Here is a 17500-nt window from a genome sequence, read left to right on the forward strand (position 1 = left end):
TGTGACCCCAGACCTAAAGAGATGTGAGTGTGTGTGTGTGTGTGTGTGTGTGACCCCAGACCTAAAGAGATGTGTGTGTGTGTGTGTGTGTGTGTGTGTGTGTGTGTGTGTGTGTGTGTGTGTGAGTGACCCCAGACCTAAAGGCTGCATTCACACCGCAGGTCCAAGTGACACAATTCCGATTTCTTGCTCACGTTTTTTCACATGTGGCACAGATGGGATATGTAACATGCAGGTGTAAGCAGTAAACAAGCACATTGAATCTGATATTCTCAGATCCCATTCAGGCCTCAATCAGATAGGAATCTGATATGTATCATTTAGACTGCGGTCTAAGCAGGCAGGTCATATAACGCTCTATTCTGATTTGCACGGTATTGAAAATACGAGGGTCTTCACATTTTGATGTGAGTTTCACTCACTTCAACAGTGAAGTGCTCTTTCTTCTCCGCCTTAAAATGTGCGCAATATTTTGCAGACCTCTAAACATATTTCGGAAAGCAATGGCTTTATATTATAATATGCCTGAAGAAGGTCTATGGAAATCAGTCCGACCACATCTATTTACGCGGAAATGAATCAAGCTGGAACCAAAATAATGTCAATTCGCTTCCTTTTTTGTCTGTATGGCAGTGTAATCCCTAATCTCATCACCTCGAGGATGACAAAAAGCTATCATATGGTGTCACGAATAGGTCTAAAATTATATTCAAAGAGGTCTAAAAAAAGGTCTAAAAAGGTCGTAAATTTGACTTGTTGATTTCTTGTAGGAACCCTTGAAAGTCTCATTGATGCCGGCAACAAACCGGCTGTGACCTCTCGTGTACACGTGTGTGTGTGTGTGTGTGTGTGTGTGTGTGTGTGTGTGTGCCCAGCTGTGAGATTGAGGCAACAACAGTCAGAGACTTCAGACAGAGGGCGCGTTGTGAAACTGTGATTAGCTCCACGCCAGACAGGATCTGAACAAGGCAGGGATTCTCTTATAGGGAAACCTCCAAGAGTTCATGATCGGGTGGTGGGGTGGTGGTGGTGCTGTTGAAACCATTATAGGTGTGTGTGTGCGCATGCGTGTGTGTGTGTGCGCATGCGTGTGTGTGTGTGTGTGTGCACATGCGTGTGTGTGTGTCCGTGCGCGTGTGAGAGAGAGACAGAAATGTTCGACAGACCTAAATGCCAGATGATGTCTGCTCGGTTTAGGCCACAAGATGGAGCCAGAACTACAAACATGACTGAAGGCAGAGTCTGTTGGAGAGGCTTTGCATAGTGATTTGTTTGCAACGATTTCGCTGTGAGGCCGAACTGAAAACATGATGTTTCCATCGAAACAAAAGTATTGGCCATTGTTTTAGCGAAGGTGAAGTAGATGATCGTGTTCTGTAGGTTGCCTGCAAATCTCCTAACACACCCCCCCCTCCCTTCTTCCTCCTGTTTCTCACCACTCCTTCCATCTCCCCCTCACTCTCTCTTCACCCCCCTTTCCTCCCCTCCCCTCCCCTCTTCTCTCTCTTCTCTCCTCTCTTCCTCCTGTCCCTCACCACACTCCCTCCTCTCCTCACTCTTTACACCCCTACCCCCCTTCATCCCTTCATCCCTTCATCCCTTCCTCCCTCCTCCCCTACCTCCTCCATCCCTCCTCCCCTACCCCCTTCCTCCCTCCTCCCCTACCTCCTCCATCCCTCCTCCACTACCCCCTTCCTCCCAACCCCCTCCCCCCCCTCCTCTACCCCCTACCCCCTCCCTCCCTCCTCCCCTACCCCCTCCCTCCCTCCTCCACTACCCCCTACCTCCTCCCCTACCCCCCTCCTCCTCCCTCCCCCCCCCCCCCTCCAGTCGTGTCACCAGTGCCAGCAGCCCATGCGTCAGGGCGAGCCTGCGGTGTATGCAGAGCGTGCTGGGTACGACCAGCTGTGGCACCCGGCCTGCTTCGTCTGCTGCCGCTGCTCAGAGCTGCTGGTGGACATGATCTACTTCTGGAAGAAGGGCAAGCTGTACTGCGGACGCCACTACGGAGACAGCGAGAAGCCACGCTGCGGAGGCTGCGACGAGGTGGGTAGAGGGGGGGAGGGAGAGAGAGAGTGGGGGGGGTGGGTGCTTCTTAACAATCCAAATAGTCTCTACATTGGGTGAGTCGTAGGTTCCAACAAACAGTTCCCAAAGTGACGCGTGTATAAAAATAAACACATTATTTTATTTCTTCAAAGTAAATATAATCCATCACTAACGATCCTGTCAGCAAAGTCTATCACTGTCCATAAAACGGTCCACTACTGAACTGTCAATTACTGTTCACAACCGTCTTGTCCTGAACTGTCGTTGAAACTTCTTGGCTCCCAATTAACTTTCCCCTTCCTGTTCCCTTATGTCCCCGATATTCATTCATCCCAACCACCAGGGGGAAATGATGACCACAAGGAACATCTAAATAACATACAATAGGGAACATAGACTTAGAAGCAAATATTATCATAGTCATTTCAGCTGTCAGTAATTTGTTCACGCATTCTCTCTCTCTCTCTCCAGCTGATCTTCAGTAACGAGTACACCCAGGCGGAGGAGCAGTCTTGGCACCTGAAGCACTTCTGCTGCTTCGAGTGTGACTGTGTGCTGGCGGGGGAGACCTACGTCATGGAGAAGGACAAGCCCGTCTGCAAGCCCTGCTACATGAAGGGCCACGCCGTGGTGAGACCTGTGTGTGTGTGTGTGTGTGTGTGTGTGTGTGTGAGTGTGTGAGTGTGTGAGTGTGTGAGTGTGTGAGTGTGTGAGTGTGTGAGTGTGTGAGTGTGTGTGTGAGGGGGGGGGGGGGTGTCCGTCTGCAAGCCCTGATACATGAAGGGCCACGCCGTGGTGAGACGTGTGTGTGTGTGTGTGTGTGTGATCAGAATTATTTTTTACAGTGGGATAAACTGCTGCTCCATACATGAGCATCAATGAAACATAAACCCCCTCTCTCTCTCCCCCTCTCTCTATCTCCCCCCTCTCTCTCCCTCCCCCCCTCTCTCTCCCCACCCCCCCTCTCTCTCTCTCCCCCCCTCTCTCTCCTCCCCTCTCTCTCTCCCCCCCCCCCAGAGGTGCACGGCCTGTCAGAACCCCGTGGAGCCTGAGGCCCAGCGCGTGTCGTACGGGGACCACCATTGGCACGCCGAGCCCGGCTGCTTCCAGTGCTCCTGCTGCTCCAAGTGTCTGATCGGCCAGCGCTTCATGGCCACGCAGGGGATGCTCTTCTGCTCCGTGGACTGCAAGAAGAAGACCTTGGCCTAGACAGACAGACCAACCGACCGACTGGACCAACCGACCAGACCAACCGACCGCAGGGTTCCCGCGCTGGTCTTAAAAAGCCTTTAAGTCTAAAATCCAGCAATCAAATTTATGACGAAATAGAGACAAAAATAGAGCCTAAAACATAAATAGAGACAAAAATAGAGCCTAAAAAGGTCCCAGATTTCAGTTATTCGGTCTAAAAATGAGGTGCTAGGTTTTAAAAATGAGATCCTGCAAGGAAATCAGTCCGACCACATCTATTTACGCGGAAATGAATCAAGCTGGAACCAAAAAAAAGCCAAGTCGCTTCCTTGTCACGAATAGGTCTAAAATTATATTCAAAGAGGTCTAAAAAGGTCTTGAATTTGACTTGTTGAAACTTGTTGGAACCCTGCAACTGACTGGACCAACCGACCGTAACTCAACCAGGGGATTGGGGGTTCCTTTCCAGGGGAGGGAGGGAGGGAGGGAGGGAGGGAGGGAGGGAGTGAGTGAGTGAGTGATGTGCTGCAAGTTGCAGATAGAGATGCTGTGAGTCAGAGCTAACGTGATTGAGAATGGAGAGAGAGTCGTGTCTGCGTGGCGTGTATGTCTGTTCTATGCACTGTGTTTCTGTGTGAATGTCCGACAGTGTTGTTGTGTGGTGCCCTGCTTAACGGAGCCCCTGGTCCAGACCTCGACGTTATCCAGACACGATGACCAAGACTGGAAACCGTCTGCGCCGGGGCCACAGTGAAATGACGAAATGAAATGTGGTTTGTTTTTGATAAAAACCAGCATACCATAGTGGTTTGTCTAGACCAAGTATGTGATGTATGAGAAACAAATACTGCCTTAAATCTGTCAAGTTGACGTCATCTTACGACGAGATAGAAATCCTGTTTTCGATTATCTGTCTCTCACTTTAAAAGCACTGTTTTGTTTGTTTTGTTCAACGTTTTTTTTCTATTTATGAGATTCATTTTTATATGCTTGGGACTCTTTCTCTCTTCGCTAACAGCGACTGTTTTACTACCCATGGTGATCTTCTAGAGCATTCACTTTCAGGTATATCCATCATTGGTACTACTCTGTCGACAACCAGACCACCTCCACCACTAAGCAACAGTGTTATTAGCAATAGCAGTATGATTAGCAATAGCCTGCCGTGTTTCTGTGTTACTGGAAGCATGGTAGAGAGAGTCACTCACTGTGCTAAGTGACTCTGATCAAGCTCTCAAAGTATTGACGATTCATTCCCCCATGAATGCAGGTTTTGCAGGTTACATCAACATACTCCAGTTGAAAGTATTGTTTTCTCCCCTTGTCTGTAAGTGACACTGGCATTCCTTTTTTCTCACACGCAAATAAATCGCACTTTACGCTACGTTTTCCCTCACACTGACTCTACAAAACCGAATAAATGTTTTCTCAATTAATAGTCGCCTCCACGTTTTGTGTTTTTACCAACGCTGACAGTTTTATTTTTATTTTATTTTTACAGTCGTCAACGCTCCCTCAGGCGTTAACGACTCGTAAAGGCCATGTGTGACTGTGAACGCCACAGTTGCTAACATGCTCACATACGAAGCACAGCACACACCCCAAACACCCCACAGGGACAACGTGTCTCTAGGTGTGTGTCGCTAGGGACACTTGGCAGCTTTTTCACACTGGTTGGTTGTGGTGGGAACTCCACATACTGAACCTCCCTCATGGAAAAAAGAAATCTGTGTCGACCCGTTCTCTCTGTGGAAGCTGTTCACAATTCAAGGAAGCTCCGTATCTCTCTGTAGGCCCATTGTCTTTAATGGCAGCTGGCCCAAAGCAATGCGGTGATTTCCCCCCTCACGGCCTCCCAGCCTCACCTCCATAAGGCCTTACAGGGTGTGGCCCCACCTACCTCCCCTCTGATCACCCCCCCCCCCGAGCCTAATATGAAGCGTCAACAAACTCTGAAAGGGGGGAGGTAGTGGTGGGGTGGTGGGGGTCTTAGTCTTTCGTTTGATGTCATACTTCTATTGGAATTTTCATTGTGTGTCTAGTAGTTTCCATCCCCACCCCCCGCCCCCCCTCCAAATGGTATTTTCCGAGGTAGATGAGAGCTTATTTTTCTCCCTCTATGCTGACACGACAGAGAGATGGATGGAGAAACATTGAGGTTTGATTGGCCTGTGGTTTTCATGTACAATAAGAGACAGATGTGTCATGTTGTCCTGAGGGAGGCGGAGGATTCCCTGTGTCAGACAGAAGACTGCCAGCGTTGACAAATGAGAAATTGTTTCCCTAGCTCGCTCGCTAGGACAACAACTGTAGCTTACAATGTTGCATCGTCAAATGCTGAGGGACAGACAGACAGACAGTCTGGCACCCAGGCTAAACTCTCTGCCTCCAAATCAACGATGGAGGTTCTCTTCTGACATCAATGTGTGATAATTGATTAAATTGGATGAATTTATTATTAAAGTTCCCTATGTGAACATCTCTGTGTGAGTCACACTGCCTGCAGGTTGCCAGCAGCCCTTTCTCAGATAAATCTTCTTGAACACATAAGTGTGTGTGAGAGCCAACCTAACCGGATCATATTTATGGACGTGCACAAGCGATGAGTCAACATCACATGGAGATAAAATCTAAATCAGACATCAGCACCCAAAACAAGACCACTCGTTCCCCTGAAGCTGAAGCCCGGTCACAAGGCCCTCTTTCAAGGTTTGACCTTTGACCTTGCTGTTGATCAGCCTGAGAGATACAGAAAACCACATCTATCTCTGAAGGCTTTGTGTCATCTGCTACTGTGGCTAGTTCTTTGCAAAACCACGGCTATGATGTGACACAGTTGCATTCAATGCGTGACTTGTGCTGTATAAATAAAGTGCGATTGATTGATTGATTGATAACCACTGTCCTCACTTAAGCTTGTTGACTATGAAAAGAGGGCATGTACTGTGTACATTTGCTCTGTACGTGCCGTGGAAGAAAGTTAGGCAATTTGGTTTGCTTGTCATATTGTCAGCTATGACAGCTTTTAGCCGATCGAGTTCAAGTTATATTGTCAGGTCACATTACACAAGTGTAAGAGAGGGAAATTCTTAGGCTTCGGTTCCTGATATTGCAGCACAAGACAATGAGGCAACAGGCAAGATAAGTCAAGATGAATAAAGTGACAATAGTACAAGTGAGAGAGATTTGTGGGAGACAAATAAGACAGGATACAATTAGCAGTAAACAAATAGTCAAATAAAATAGTAATAAAGTGGAAATGAGTGTTGCACTTGGTGGCAGTGGGTGTAAAAGGTCATATTGAGTAAAGTGACTGTGTGCTTAAGGCTAGGTAGTCCGTATACATGGGGTGTGTTTAAGGTTAGGTAGTCCGTATACATGGGGTTTAAGTAAGTAAATACATCTAATGGCCCTGGGTAATCTCCTGTTTCCGTAGCGCGAGGCGGCTTGAAGTATCACCCCTGGACATGACGCTGGTGTGTCGCAGGGTCTTACCCCCCCCAATCCAACCCTCAATGCCGAGTGCCAAGCAGGGAGGCATCAGGTACCATTTTTATAGTCTTTGGTACGACTTGACCAGGGATCGAACTCACGACCTCCCAATCACTCTAAACTGGGGTCTAACAGACTGTGGTTGGGGTGGCTGGGGTCTAACAGACTGTGGTTGGGGTGGCTGGGGTCTAACAGACTGTGGTTGGGGTGGCTGGGGTCTAACAGACTGTGGTTGGGGTGGCTGGGGTCTAACAGACTGTGGTTGGGGTGGCTGGGGTCTAACAGGCTGTGGTTGGGGTGGCTGGGGTCTAACAGACTGTGGTTGGGGTGGCTGGGGTCTAACAGACTGTGGTTGGGGGGGCTGGGGTCTAACAGACTGTGGTTGGGGTGGCTGGGGTCTAACAGTCTGTGGTTGGGGTGGCTGGGGTCTAACAGATTGTGGTTGGGGTGGCTGGGGTCTAACAGGCTGTGGTTGGGGTCTAACAGACTGTGGTTGGGGGGGCTGGGGTCTAACAGGCTGTGGTTGGGGTGGCTGGGGTCTAACAGGCTGTGGTTGGGGTGGCTGGGGTCTAACAGATTGTGGTTGGGGTGGCTGGGGTCTAACAGATTGTGGTTGGGGTGGCTGGGGTCTAACAGACTGTGGTTGGGGTGGCTGGGGTCTAACAGACTGTGGTTGGGGTGGCTGTGGTCTAACAGACTGTGGTTGGGGTGGCTGGGGTCTAACAGACTGTGGTTGGGGTGGCTTGGGTCTAACAGACTGTGGTTGGGGTGGCTGGGGTCTAACAGACTGTGGTTGGGGTGGCTGGGGTCTAACAGGCTGTGGTTGGGGTGGCTGGGGTCTAACAGACTGTGGTTGGGGTGGCTGGGGTCTAACAGACTGTGGTTGGGGTGGCTGGGGTCTAACAGACTGTGGTTGGGGAGGCTGGGGTCTAACAGACTGTGGTTGGGGGGGCTGGGGTCTAACAGACTGTGGTTGGAGTGGCTGGGGTCTAACAGACTGTGGTTGGGGTGGCTGGGGTCTAACAGACTGTGGTTGGGGGGGCTGGGGTCTAACAGACTGTGGTTGGAGTGGCTGGAGTCTAACAGACTGTGGTTGGGGGGGCTGGGGTCTAACAGGCTGTGGTTGGGGGGGCTGGGGTCTAACAGACTGTGGTTGGGGGGGCTGGGGTCTAACAGGCTGTGGTTGGGGGGGCTGGGGTCTAACAGACTGTGGTTGGGGTGGTTGGGGTCTAACAGACTGTGGTTGGGGTGGCTGGGGTCTAACAGACTGTGGTTGGGGTGGCTGGGGTCTAACAGGCTGTGGTTGGGGTGGTTGGGGTCTAACAGACTGTGGTTGGGGTGGCTGGGGTCTAACAGACTGTGGTTGGGGTAGCTGGGGTCTTTGATGATCTGCTGGGCTTTGCTGACACACTGTTTGATCACTTGCCCATTAAAGGGGCAATTTGTAATTGATACACTCACTGGACACTTTATTAGGAACACTCTACTAATACAGGGTAGGGCCTCCCTTTGCTCTCAAAACAGCCTAAATTCTTCACGGCATTGATTCCACAAGATGTTGGAAACATTCCTTTGAAATTCTGGTCCACGATGACATGATTGCATCACGCAATTCCTGCAGATTTGTCTGGTGCACTTTCAAGCTGTGAATCTCCCGTTCTACCACATCCCAAAGGTGTTCTGTTGGATTCAGATCCGGTGACTGGGAAGTTCCGCTGTAGAACACTGAACTCATTGTCATGTTCATGAAACCAGTTTGGGTCGACTTTTGCTTTGTGACAATGGTGAGCCACAACACTCCAATAGGCTGTGGCATCCAAGTGATGAATGATTGATAATAACGGACCCAAAGTGTGCCAAGAACACATTCCTCACAGCATTACACCACCTCCACCAGCCTGGACTGCCTACAGGTGTTCCTAATAAAGTGTCCAGTGAGTGTAGCTTTGTGGATGAAAGTCAAAGTGGTTACATTTCTCCAGCATGTTCACCTTATTTCCTGCAGGGGGCGCATTTCCACCTTCTAAGACACATAGTACATGCTCTGCAGGTGCAGATCAAACCTCTATGGTTACAGTACTTAACTCTGAGGTGTATGTCTGCTTGCCTATAGTATCAGACGTTGGTGCAATAATGATAGCACAGTTGTTGAAAATAACAAGTATTAAAAACCAGAAACATATAATAAGACTTATAGACAGATAATAAGGCAGAACAATTGTACACTTCTCATCAGCCATTACGTTTGTCCAGGACTGTTCCTTTCAACCCCCCGGCAGCTACAAACACTGTATTTCAGGGCTCATTTACCACTGTACAGGGTTTCCCTACTCGGCTTCGCCTCGTGCCACAACCCTGTACCAGTGGTAAATTAGTCCTCAACCCCCTTCCTCTCATGGCAAATTGCTTCCTTTTACCACCATCTTTGGGATGGAGAGAACCTCCGCCACCACCCACAGGGCAGCCAGCAGCCCAGTTTCTCTACAAGGCCCAGCCTAGCCAACATCTAGACAGCCCCATCTCCCTAAGGCCCAGCCTAGACAACATCTAGGCAGCCCCATCTCCCTAAGGCCCAGCCTAGCCAACATCTAGGCAGGTTCATCTCCCTAAGGCCCAGCCTAGGCAACATCTAGGCAGGTTCATCTCCCTAAGGCCCAGCCTAGGCAAGAGCTGGAGGCCCATTCAGCAGGCTGTGTAACTGCTCCAGTAGACCAGGAAGGAGAGGAGTTTAGAACTGCAGAATCACTCCCCATCTTCCACCGTAGGCTGAAGACCCATCTCTTCAGGCTACACCTTAACTGTCCCTCCTGAAGACCTCCATCTCTTCAGGCTACACCTTAACTGTCCCTCCTGAGACATCTACTACCCCCCTGTACTGTTTCCCCAGTGTCATAATAATATATAATATATAATTATCTTCTAGTACGATGACTGCCAATGGCCCCAGACCTGAGCATCTAGATTACCTTTTCCTGCTACGACTGGTGTATAGACGGTTCACTCAAATGTGACATTTGATGGTTCACTTCACTCAAATGTCAAATCTAAAGTCGCGTTAGATGAAGGCGTCTGCTAAATGCCAAACATGTAAATGTAAATGAGCTTACAGAGAGCCGAACCCAGACTCCAGGAAGAGAAGAGCGGTTTGTCGACAACCAACGGCAGGTTGGGGAGACACCTTAACTGCTCCTCCTGAGACATCCACTACCCCCCAGCACTGTGTCTCCTGAGACATCCACTACCCCCCAGCACTGTGTCTCCTGAGACACCCACTACCCCCCAGCACTGCGTCTCCTGAGACATCTACTACCCCCCAGCACTGTGTCTCCTGAGACATCTACTACCCCCCAGCACTGCGTCTCCTGAGACACCCACTACCCCCCAGCACTGTGTCTCCTGAGACATCTACTACCCCCCAGCACTGCGTCTCCTGAGACATCCCCTACCCCCCAGCACTGCGTCTCCTGAGACATCTACTACCCCCCAGCACTGTGTCTCCTGAGACATCTACTACCCCCCAGCACTGTGTCTCCTGAGACACCCACTACCCCCCAGCACTGCGTCTCCTGAGACATCCACTACCCCCCAGCACTGCGTCTCCTGAGACACACGCTTTTCCCCTTTACTGTGTCCCCTATGACTTCTACTGCCCCCCTTGTACTGTCTCTCTGTTCTCCAGTGTCTATATATTTTTTTTAAATGTATATATATATATATATATCACAGAGACTGCCAATGGCCCCTGGCCTGAGCTGGATTACTCTTCCTGATACGACTAGTGGATTGATGATTCACTTGCTTAGTCAAATGTATTGATTGTAAGTCGCTTTGGAATAAGCCGTCTGCTAAATGCCAAACATGTAAATGTAAATGAGACACGGTAGATCAAAAGCCGCTAGGTTCAGCCTTCAATACCTGCTCAGCCTGCCTAGTTGGTGGTTACAGCTCATGACGACCCTCACTGCGATGTTCCCAGGAATGCCGAGGAGAACGCAGAGACAGTGCCGTGCTGGGGACCAGTTCTTTGACGTTCCAGAACATAAGGGAGAGGAGGACTAAAGGCGGAGGCCTTGGAGGTGTTGCAGGTAGAGTAGTTGAGCTGTTGGGCACTAAATGAGTGAAAACACATAGTATTTGAGATAGTTACTTCACTGATGGTTAGCTAGTAGTTTTTGTGTCATATCGTAATATGTAATATGTAATACTGAGTGTAATATTATATATAATATATCAAGGGTAGAGGAATGCCACTGTCTTTACACGCCTGTGATGGTGAGGAGAAACAGCAGCAACTATTTCTGAGTAAACGTCAGCTGTTTGAATCCCAGATAAGACTCACCAACTCGCATTCCTCCCTGGAACGACGGAGGGAGGGAGGGCGGGAGAGAAGACTCATTTTCTAGGAATGTCATTATGGAAAAGGTCTGGAATTAGCTAGCTGACCTGGGCAGTTAGAACAATCTGTCTATCTAAACCCTAAAAGGTTCCCAGATAATACCGGAGTGGGGTTGTCTCGAATGTGACCTTCTCGTCTGTGAGATCGACTGTAACCCCAGATGATTTTACCGTACTCTACCAAGCTGCATATGGTCGTCCTGGCTAGATGTTTGTTTGCGGGCGGCTGTGGCGCAGGAGGTAGAGCCGGCGTCTAATGATCGCAAGGTTGGCAGATCAGCGGTTCGAGCCCCGGCTGGCCACATGTCGAAGTGTCCTTGGGCAAGACACTGAACCCCAAAATTGCTCCCAGTGAGCTTGCTGCCATTGGTGTGTGAATGTGTGTGTGAATGGGTGAATGAGAGGCTGTTGTAAAGCGCTTTGGAGCAGCAAAAAAGGCGCTATATAAGTGCAGTCCATTCACCATTTAATGACAATTGATTTCGATATACTATAAGGTGGTTTGTGCGTGTGTGCATCAGTTATGCCTAGAAGGAGATGACTTTGAGTATTTGAGCATAGCCCTGTGAAACGTCTAGAACTGGTTTGGGTAACCGGGGGTAATTACAAGTGAGTACATGTGATCAGTACATGTCAATTTTCATTAGAGTTTCCCATGGTGTCAACCCAGGTACAATTTCGTCCACAGTGCATTCTGACTCGCACGTTGTGCCCTTGGCATGTATTCTCTGTCAGGTTCGTATTAAAGGTGAATAGTGATGGCTCCTGGGTTTTTAGAGGGTGTGTTCCGTTCTTCCTCACTTCCCTCCTCTTCCTCCTCTTCATCCGTGCCTGCCAAGAGCACGGAGACACACCCTAGAACTGATTCACATTGGCCTAAAGTCATACTGGAAAATATGTCTGTCTCTCTTTCGATACACCTCCTTCTCTTTCTCTCCTTTTTCTCTCTCATCCCTTCTCTAATCCCGCCAGTGTCTTTCTTTCTTTGCTTTTACTTCTTCTGTTTACTGTTTACTCTCTCCTTCTCCTACAGTACCTGCCCCCTTCATTCTCTCTCTCTCTCTCTCTCTCTCTCTCTCTCTCTGTCTCTCTCTCTCTCTCTCTCTCTCTCTCTCTCTGTCTCTCTCTCTCTCTGTCTCTCTCTCTCTCTCCCTCTCTCTCTCTGTCTCTCTCTCTCTCTCTCTCTCCCTCTTTCTCTCTGTCTCTCTCTCTCTGTCTCTCTCTCTCTCACATTCTTCTTTCACACCAAGTCTGGTGACTATTTTTGGTGTCTGCCTCTCATACAGAGAGAGATACCTGCTGCTATCAGAATGTGGCCCTTAACTCATCTGGCATCCAGATTCCTCACAAGATTTACACTTGAAGACAGACGAGAGAGATAAGCCAGGGCGTAGTGGGGCGGCTGTGTCTCAGGAGGTAGAGCTGGCGTCTAATGATCACAAGGTTGGAAGATCCGCGGTTCGAACCCCTGCTGGCCACATGTCGAAGTATCCTTGGGCAAGACACTGAACCCCAAATTGCTCCCAGTGAGCGGGCCGGCCGGCGCCTTGCATGGAAGCTTGCCGACATTGGTGTGTGAATGAGAGGTCCATTGTACAGCTCTTTGGAATAAGGCGCTATATAAGTCAGTCCGTTTACCATATACTAAACCCACTTAAACATTACATTGTGAATGTTTTGCTAAGATACTTTCTACCTGTCCTCTCCCTCTCCATCCCTCTCTCCCTCTCTCTCCCTCTCTCTCTCTCATTTTCTCCTTCATACCCTCTCCCTATCTCATCTCTTAACCCCCCCCCCTTTCTCTCTCTCTATTTCTCCATCACTCTCTCCTTCCCTCCTATCTCCTTCTTTCTCAACATTGTTATCAATGTGAGATAAAAGATGAGTTGCTGCCTAAGAAGGCCACTGAGAGCCTAGAGGGCGATACTGTATAAGTCAGTGTTTGGGAGTGCCCTCCCCAAAAGACATACTGACGTTGCTGACATAATAAAATGGATAAAAATTCCCAAAAACAATAGTTTTGCAGTTTATCATGAAAATGCAGATCATTAGCAGACAATGTTTCTCAACCGCGGTGCCATCCCAAAGAAATATTCTGACGTTGCTGACATAATAAAATGGATTAAAATTCCAAAAAACAATAGTTTTGCAACTTATCATGAAAATGCAGATCATTAGCCGCCTCGAACATCAGCAGAATGTGTCTCATGTGCCCCTTTCCCACACAACGTCAACGCCGGGGTAAGCATACAGGGTTCCTACAAGTTTCAACAAGTCCAATTTAAGACCTTTTTAGACCTTTTGAATATAATTTTAGACCTATTGCGGCACCATATGATAGCTTTTTTGTCATCCTCGAGGTGATGAAATTAGGGATTTCACTTGGGGATTTATTTTGTTTTATTTAGGATTTCACTTTTAAAGTGCATTACAAATAAAATGTATTATTATTATTATTATTATCATTATTATTATTATTATTATTATTATTATTATCATTATTATTATTATTATTATTATTATTATTATTATCATTATTATTATTATCATTATTATTATCATTATTATTATTCTTATTCTTATTATTCTTATTCTTATTCTTATTCTTATTCTTATTCTTATTCTTATTATTATTATTATTATTATTATTATTATCTTGTGTGAAGAATAGTGGTAGCTGCGTCAAGTTAAGTCCAGTATAAGGACTTCCACCAGTGTGCAAATGGCTGCCATCAATCACTTGAATCACTCACTGAATTCCACAAATCTTTCTCTGCTTAAAGCTGGGGGTCACAGTTGATGCTACATGCGCCTTACATTATGTGTTATGACGTTTTTATTATGGCTGTGGTGAGCTACAACCACGGCGCAGTCATGTTAAAAATGTCACAACACATGGCCTCTCATGTATTACTGTTATATTAATGATTATATTATTATTAACGACCACTGGAGAAACCGGTGTGTTTATCCTGCAGTTATCATCTCGTCTCATCTCATATTATCTACGACTTTTTAGAACCGGCTGTTTTAGGTCACCGAAAAGCCGTCGAGATGACGTCCTGGAAAAGACGTTAAAGAATATCTTAGATTTATATAGCGCCTTTCTCAGACCCAAGGACACTTAACAGATTTCATAGACAGACAGACAGACAGAACAGAAAAACAAAACAAAGAAACAAAGACAGCGAGAGTGACAAACTAGACTAGAGGCCAAAGGCCTTAGAGAACAGGTGGGTTTTGAGGGCTGATTTAAAGGTGTCCAGGGTAGGTAGGGGTGTTGAAGGTGTCCAGGGTAGGTAGGGGTGTTGAAGGTGTCCAGGGTAGGTAGGGGTGTTAAAGGTGTCCAGGGTAGGTAGGGGTGTTGAAGGTGTCCAGGGTAGGTAGGGGTGTTGAAGGTGTCCAGGGTAGGTAGGGGTGTTAAAGGTGTCCAGGGTAGGTAGGGGTGTTAAAGGTGTCCAGGGTAGGTAGGGGTGTTAAAGGTGTCCAGGGTAGGTAGGGCTGTTGAAGGTGTCCAGGGTAGGGGGGGGCATTTCAGATCGCTGTGGGGAGAGAGTTCCAGAGGGTGGGAGCTGCCACACTGAAAGCTCTGCCCCCGAAGGTCCGTAGGTTGGTGAAGGGGGGGTGGAGAGCAGACCCATGTCTGAGGACCGCAGGTTCCGGGAAGGGGTGTGTTGACAGAGAAGGTCATGACGTCTTTATAACGACTTTGTGCTCGCTGGGAAGAAGACAGAAAAGTTAAAAACAACATGCTTCACCTTTAATAATATGGGTTCAAATTGTCAGTCTCAACAACTGGAGAAGGAGCCATCCATCTCTCTCAGCATACCTGCCCTTCTCAACAGGTGATAAACCTTCCTCTTGACAAATGGAGTCCTCCCTCTAGTCGACCCTGCTCTAAGGCACTTAGACCTCTCTGAGAGCTACACAGGGGGGGCTCTGCAAGGGGGACGTCCTTTTGCAATAGGGGCCCAGGAATTGTTTGTAGCAGGTCCATGTTATGTAACATGCGAGGAGTTCTGTATGATAGTCAAAGCAAAGCACTTGGTTTGGTTGGATGTAAAAAGGGTACAAAATGTACTGTATTAGAGAAGTACTGTACTGTCAACTCTCGCCAAGTGTCTTTTTTATTATTATTTTAAACTTGAGTTCAATAATGAATAAATCCGTGCTGTTTATATGTGCAGATGGCTATCGCTTCCTGCTAGCACGGAGGCACTCTGACCAGCAACACAAGCGGCCATACCCAGATTCTCATTACAAATTTCCCCTTCCTGCCATTGTCAACCGCAGAACTTCCTTTTTCCAAAGCTGGAAAAGGGACTGCTCGCATTCATAGAGGTACTATGGTACTATCGTCAGCCCTGCTCTCACAGCTGTAGTTCAGGAGGACAACCTCCAGCCCAGTTTGTTCCAGGATCAGATCGAGCTGGCTGATTTCCCCTATAGGACTCAAAATCAGATCTGATCTGATCCTGGATCAGATAAAAGAATCAGGATCATTCCGATTTTTTAATCCAGATTAAAAGTTTGGAACAACTGGACCCAGGAATGCAGCACTAAGCACTGCTTCAAATGTGCTTACCACAGATGCTCCAATATATATCACACACACACACACCCCACACACACACACGCACACACACACACACACACACACACACACACACACACACACCCCCACACACACACACACAGACACCCTTTTTGCCTCCCCAAAGACTGCATCAGAGTATCAGAGGAGGCACATAGAGATACTGTACACTCAACCCTGGAGCCCTGGAGCTATGTTCCGCTTAATTAATAAGCCCCCCTCCTCCCCCAAGTCTCCCCCTCCTCCCCCAAGTCTCCCCCTCCTCCCCCAAGTCTCCCCCTCCTCCCCCAAGTCCCCCCCTCCTCCCCCACGTCTCCCCCTCCTTTGAAGCATCAGGATGACTTTTTCCACTGTTCCCTTCTGCCTGGCAGAGCAGTGTAATCCCCTCATTAAAAGCAGATGGACACCTCCTAACTCACTCAGGTGGTAGAGGGACGGTGTGGGGAAGGTTTTGGCACACTTTTGTGGTCTGTTAATAACAATCAGTTATCGCTTGAATGCCACAGCCTATTTGAGTACACAGCTTGCAAAATGCACCTGAAGAATTCTGCAGGAATTGCGTGATGCAATCATGTCATCATGGACCAGAATCTTAAAGGAATGTTTCCAACATCTTGAATGAATGCCACAAAGAATTGAGGCTGTTTTTGAGAGTAAAGGGATTATTGTAGTGTAGTATTAGTGTAGTGTTCCTAATAAAGGGAGGCCCTACCCAGTATTAGTATAGTGTTCCTAATAAATGGAGGCCCTACCCAGTATTAGTGTAGTGTTCCTAATAAAGGGAGGCCCTACCCAGTATTAGTATAGTGTTCCTAATAAATGGAGGCCCTACCCAGTATTAGTATAGTGTTCCTAATAAAGGGAGGCCCTACCCAGTATTAGTATAGTGTTCCTAATAAAGTGTTCAGTGAGTGGACGTCTCACACTCGAGCGCACCAAGGCCAATCACAAATGGGTCTACCTTTAACATTAACACCGTTGTTCCACAGGCTGAGTGAAATATACAAATCAAATTGAATGATACATCCATAAACACATATGTGGCAGACAATACAGTGAATCCAATTCACAAAGTACTCAGTGATCGTAAAAACTGTTGTTTGTTATATCGAGTGGGCTCTTCAACACTTCAACTTTCGTAATATGAAGAAAAAAACGGGAAACACTTTTTCTTTTTTAAAAGAAGCGGTCATTTTTTCGGTAATTTGCGCTACTTGAGAACGGCCAACATTACATAATAATAATAATAATAATAATAATAATAACTTTAATTCATATAGCGCCTTTCAAAAAGCCCAAGGACGCTTAACATGCAGACCTTTGCACCAGACCGTGTCTGGACCCCATATTTCCCAACTGTGGCTGCTGTTAAACCTCCAGAACACCTTGTAGCCCATTACAACGTGTGAGATGATGACACTTCTGTCATCTATCTACCATAAACCCTCCTTACCCCAAGAGGTTTATTTTACCTCCCACCGTTCATCTCAGCTTGTTTACCATTAACCTTTTCATTCAGTAATCCCTCTCTCCCTCCCAGCCAGCCAGCCCATCACTCTCTCCGTCTCCAAACTTGCTCCTGTAGCAAGATAAGAATTCCTCCTCCCCAGAGTTTGGCAACAAGCCCCTGGAACAAAATGTAAGACCCAGTAAATGTCTCCAGCAGGAATGCGGGGCTGCCTTGTATGGTAATAAAAAATGAGTGCTCTTTTCTTTTCATTTTTTTTCTACTTCAGCGACGTCGTTTTCGTTTTTGATCAACGCCCATCTGTGAATAGA

The 17500-nt window shown here is 47.6% G+C and overlaps 2 protein-coding genes across 2 annotated transcripts in view; both read left to right on the forward strand.

Annotated features, from left to right (window-relative positions):
* tes (testis derived transcript (3 LIM domains)) overlaps nucleotides 1-3598 on the forward strand; it is a 17967-nt gene extending 14369 nt beyond the window's left edge. Inside the window, exons 6-8 of the mRNA XM_080544884.1 lie at nucleotides 1831-2046; nucleotides 2521-2679; nucleotides 3067-3598. Coding sequence (XP_080401010.1) covers nucleotides 1831-2046; nucleotides 2521-2679; nucleotides 3067-3258 — 567 coding nt within the window. The 3' untranslated portion in view covers nucleotides 3259-3598. The remainder of the gene's footprint in view (nucleotides 1-1830; nucleotides 2047-2520; nucleotides 2680-3066) is intronic.
* Nucleotides 1-17500, forward strand: part of egln2 (egl-9 family hypoxia-inducible factor 2) — a 646007-nt gene that overhangs the window by 480361 nt on the left and 148146 nt on the right. The window lies entirely within an intron of this gene.

This window comes from Nansenia antarctica, assembly GCF_963989245.1.
Source record: "Nansenia antarctica genome assembly, chromosome: 14".
NCBI lineage: Eukaryota > Metazoa > Chordata > Actinopteri > Argentiniformes > Microstomatidae > Nansenia > Nansenia antarctica.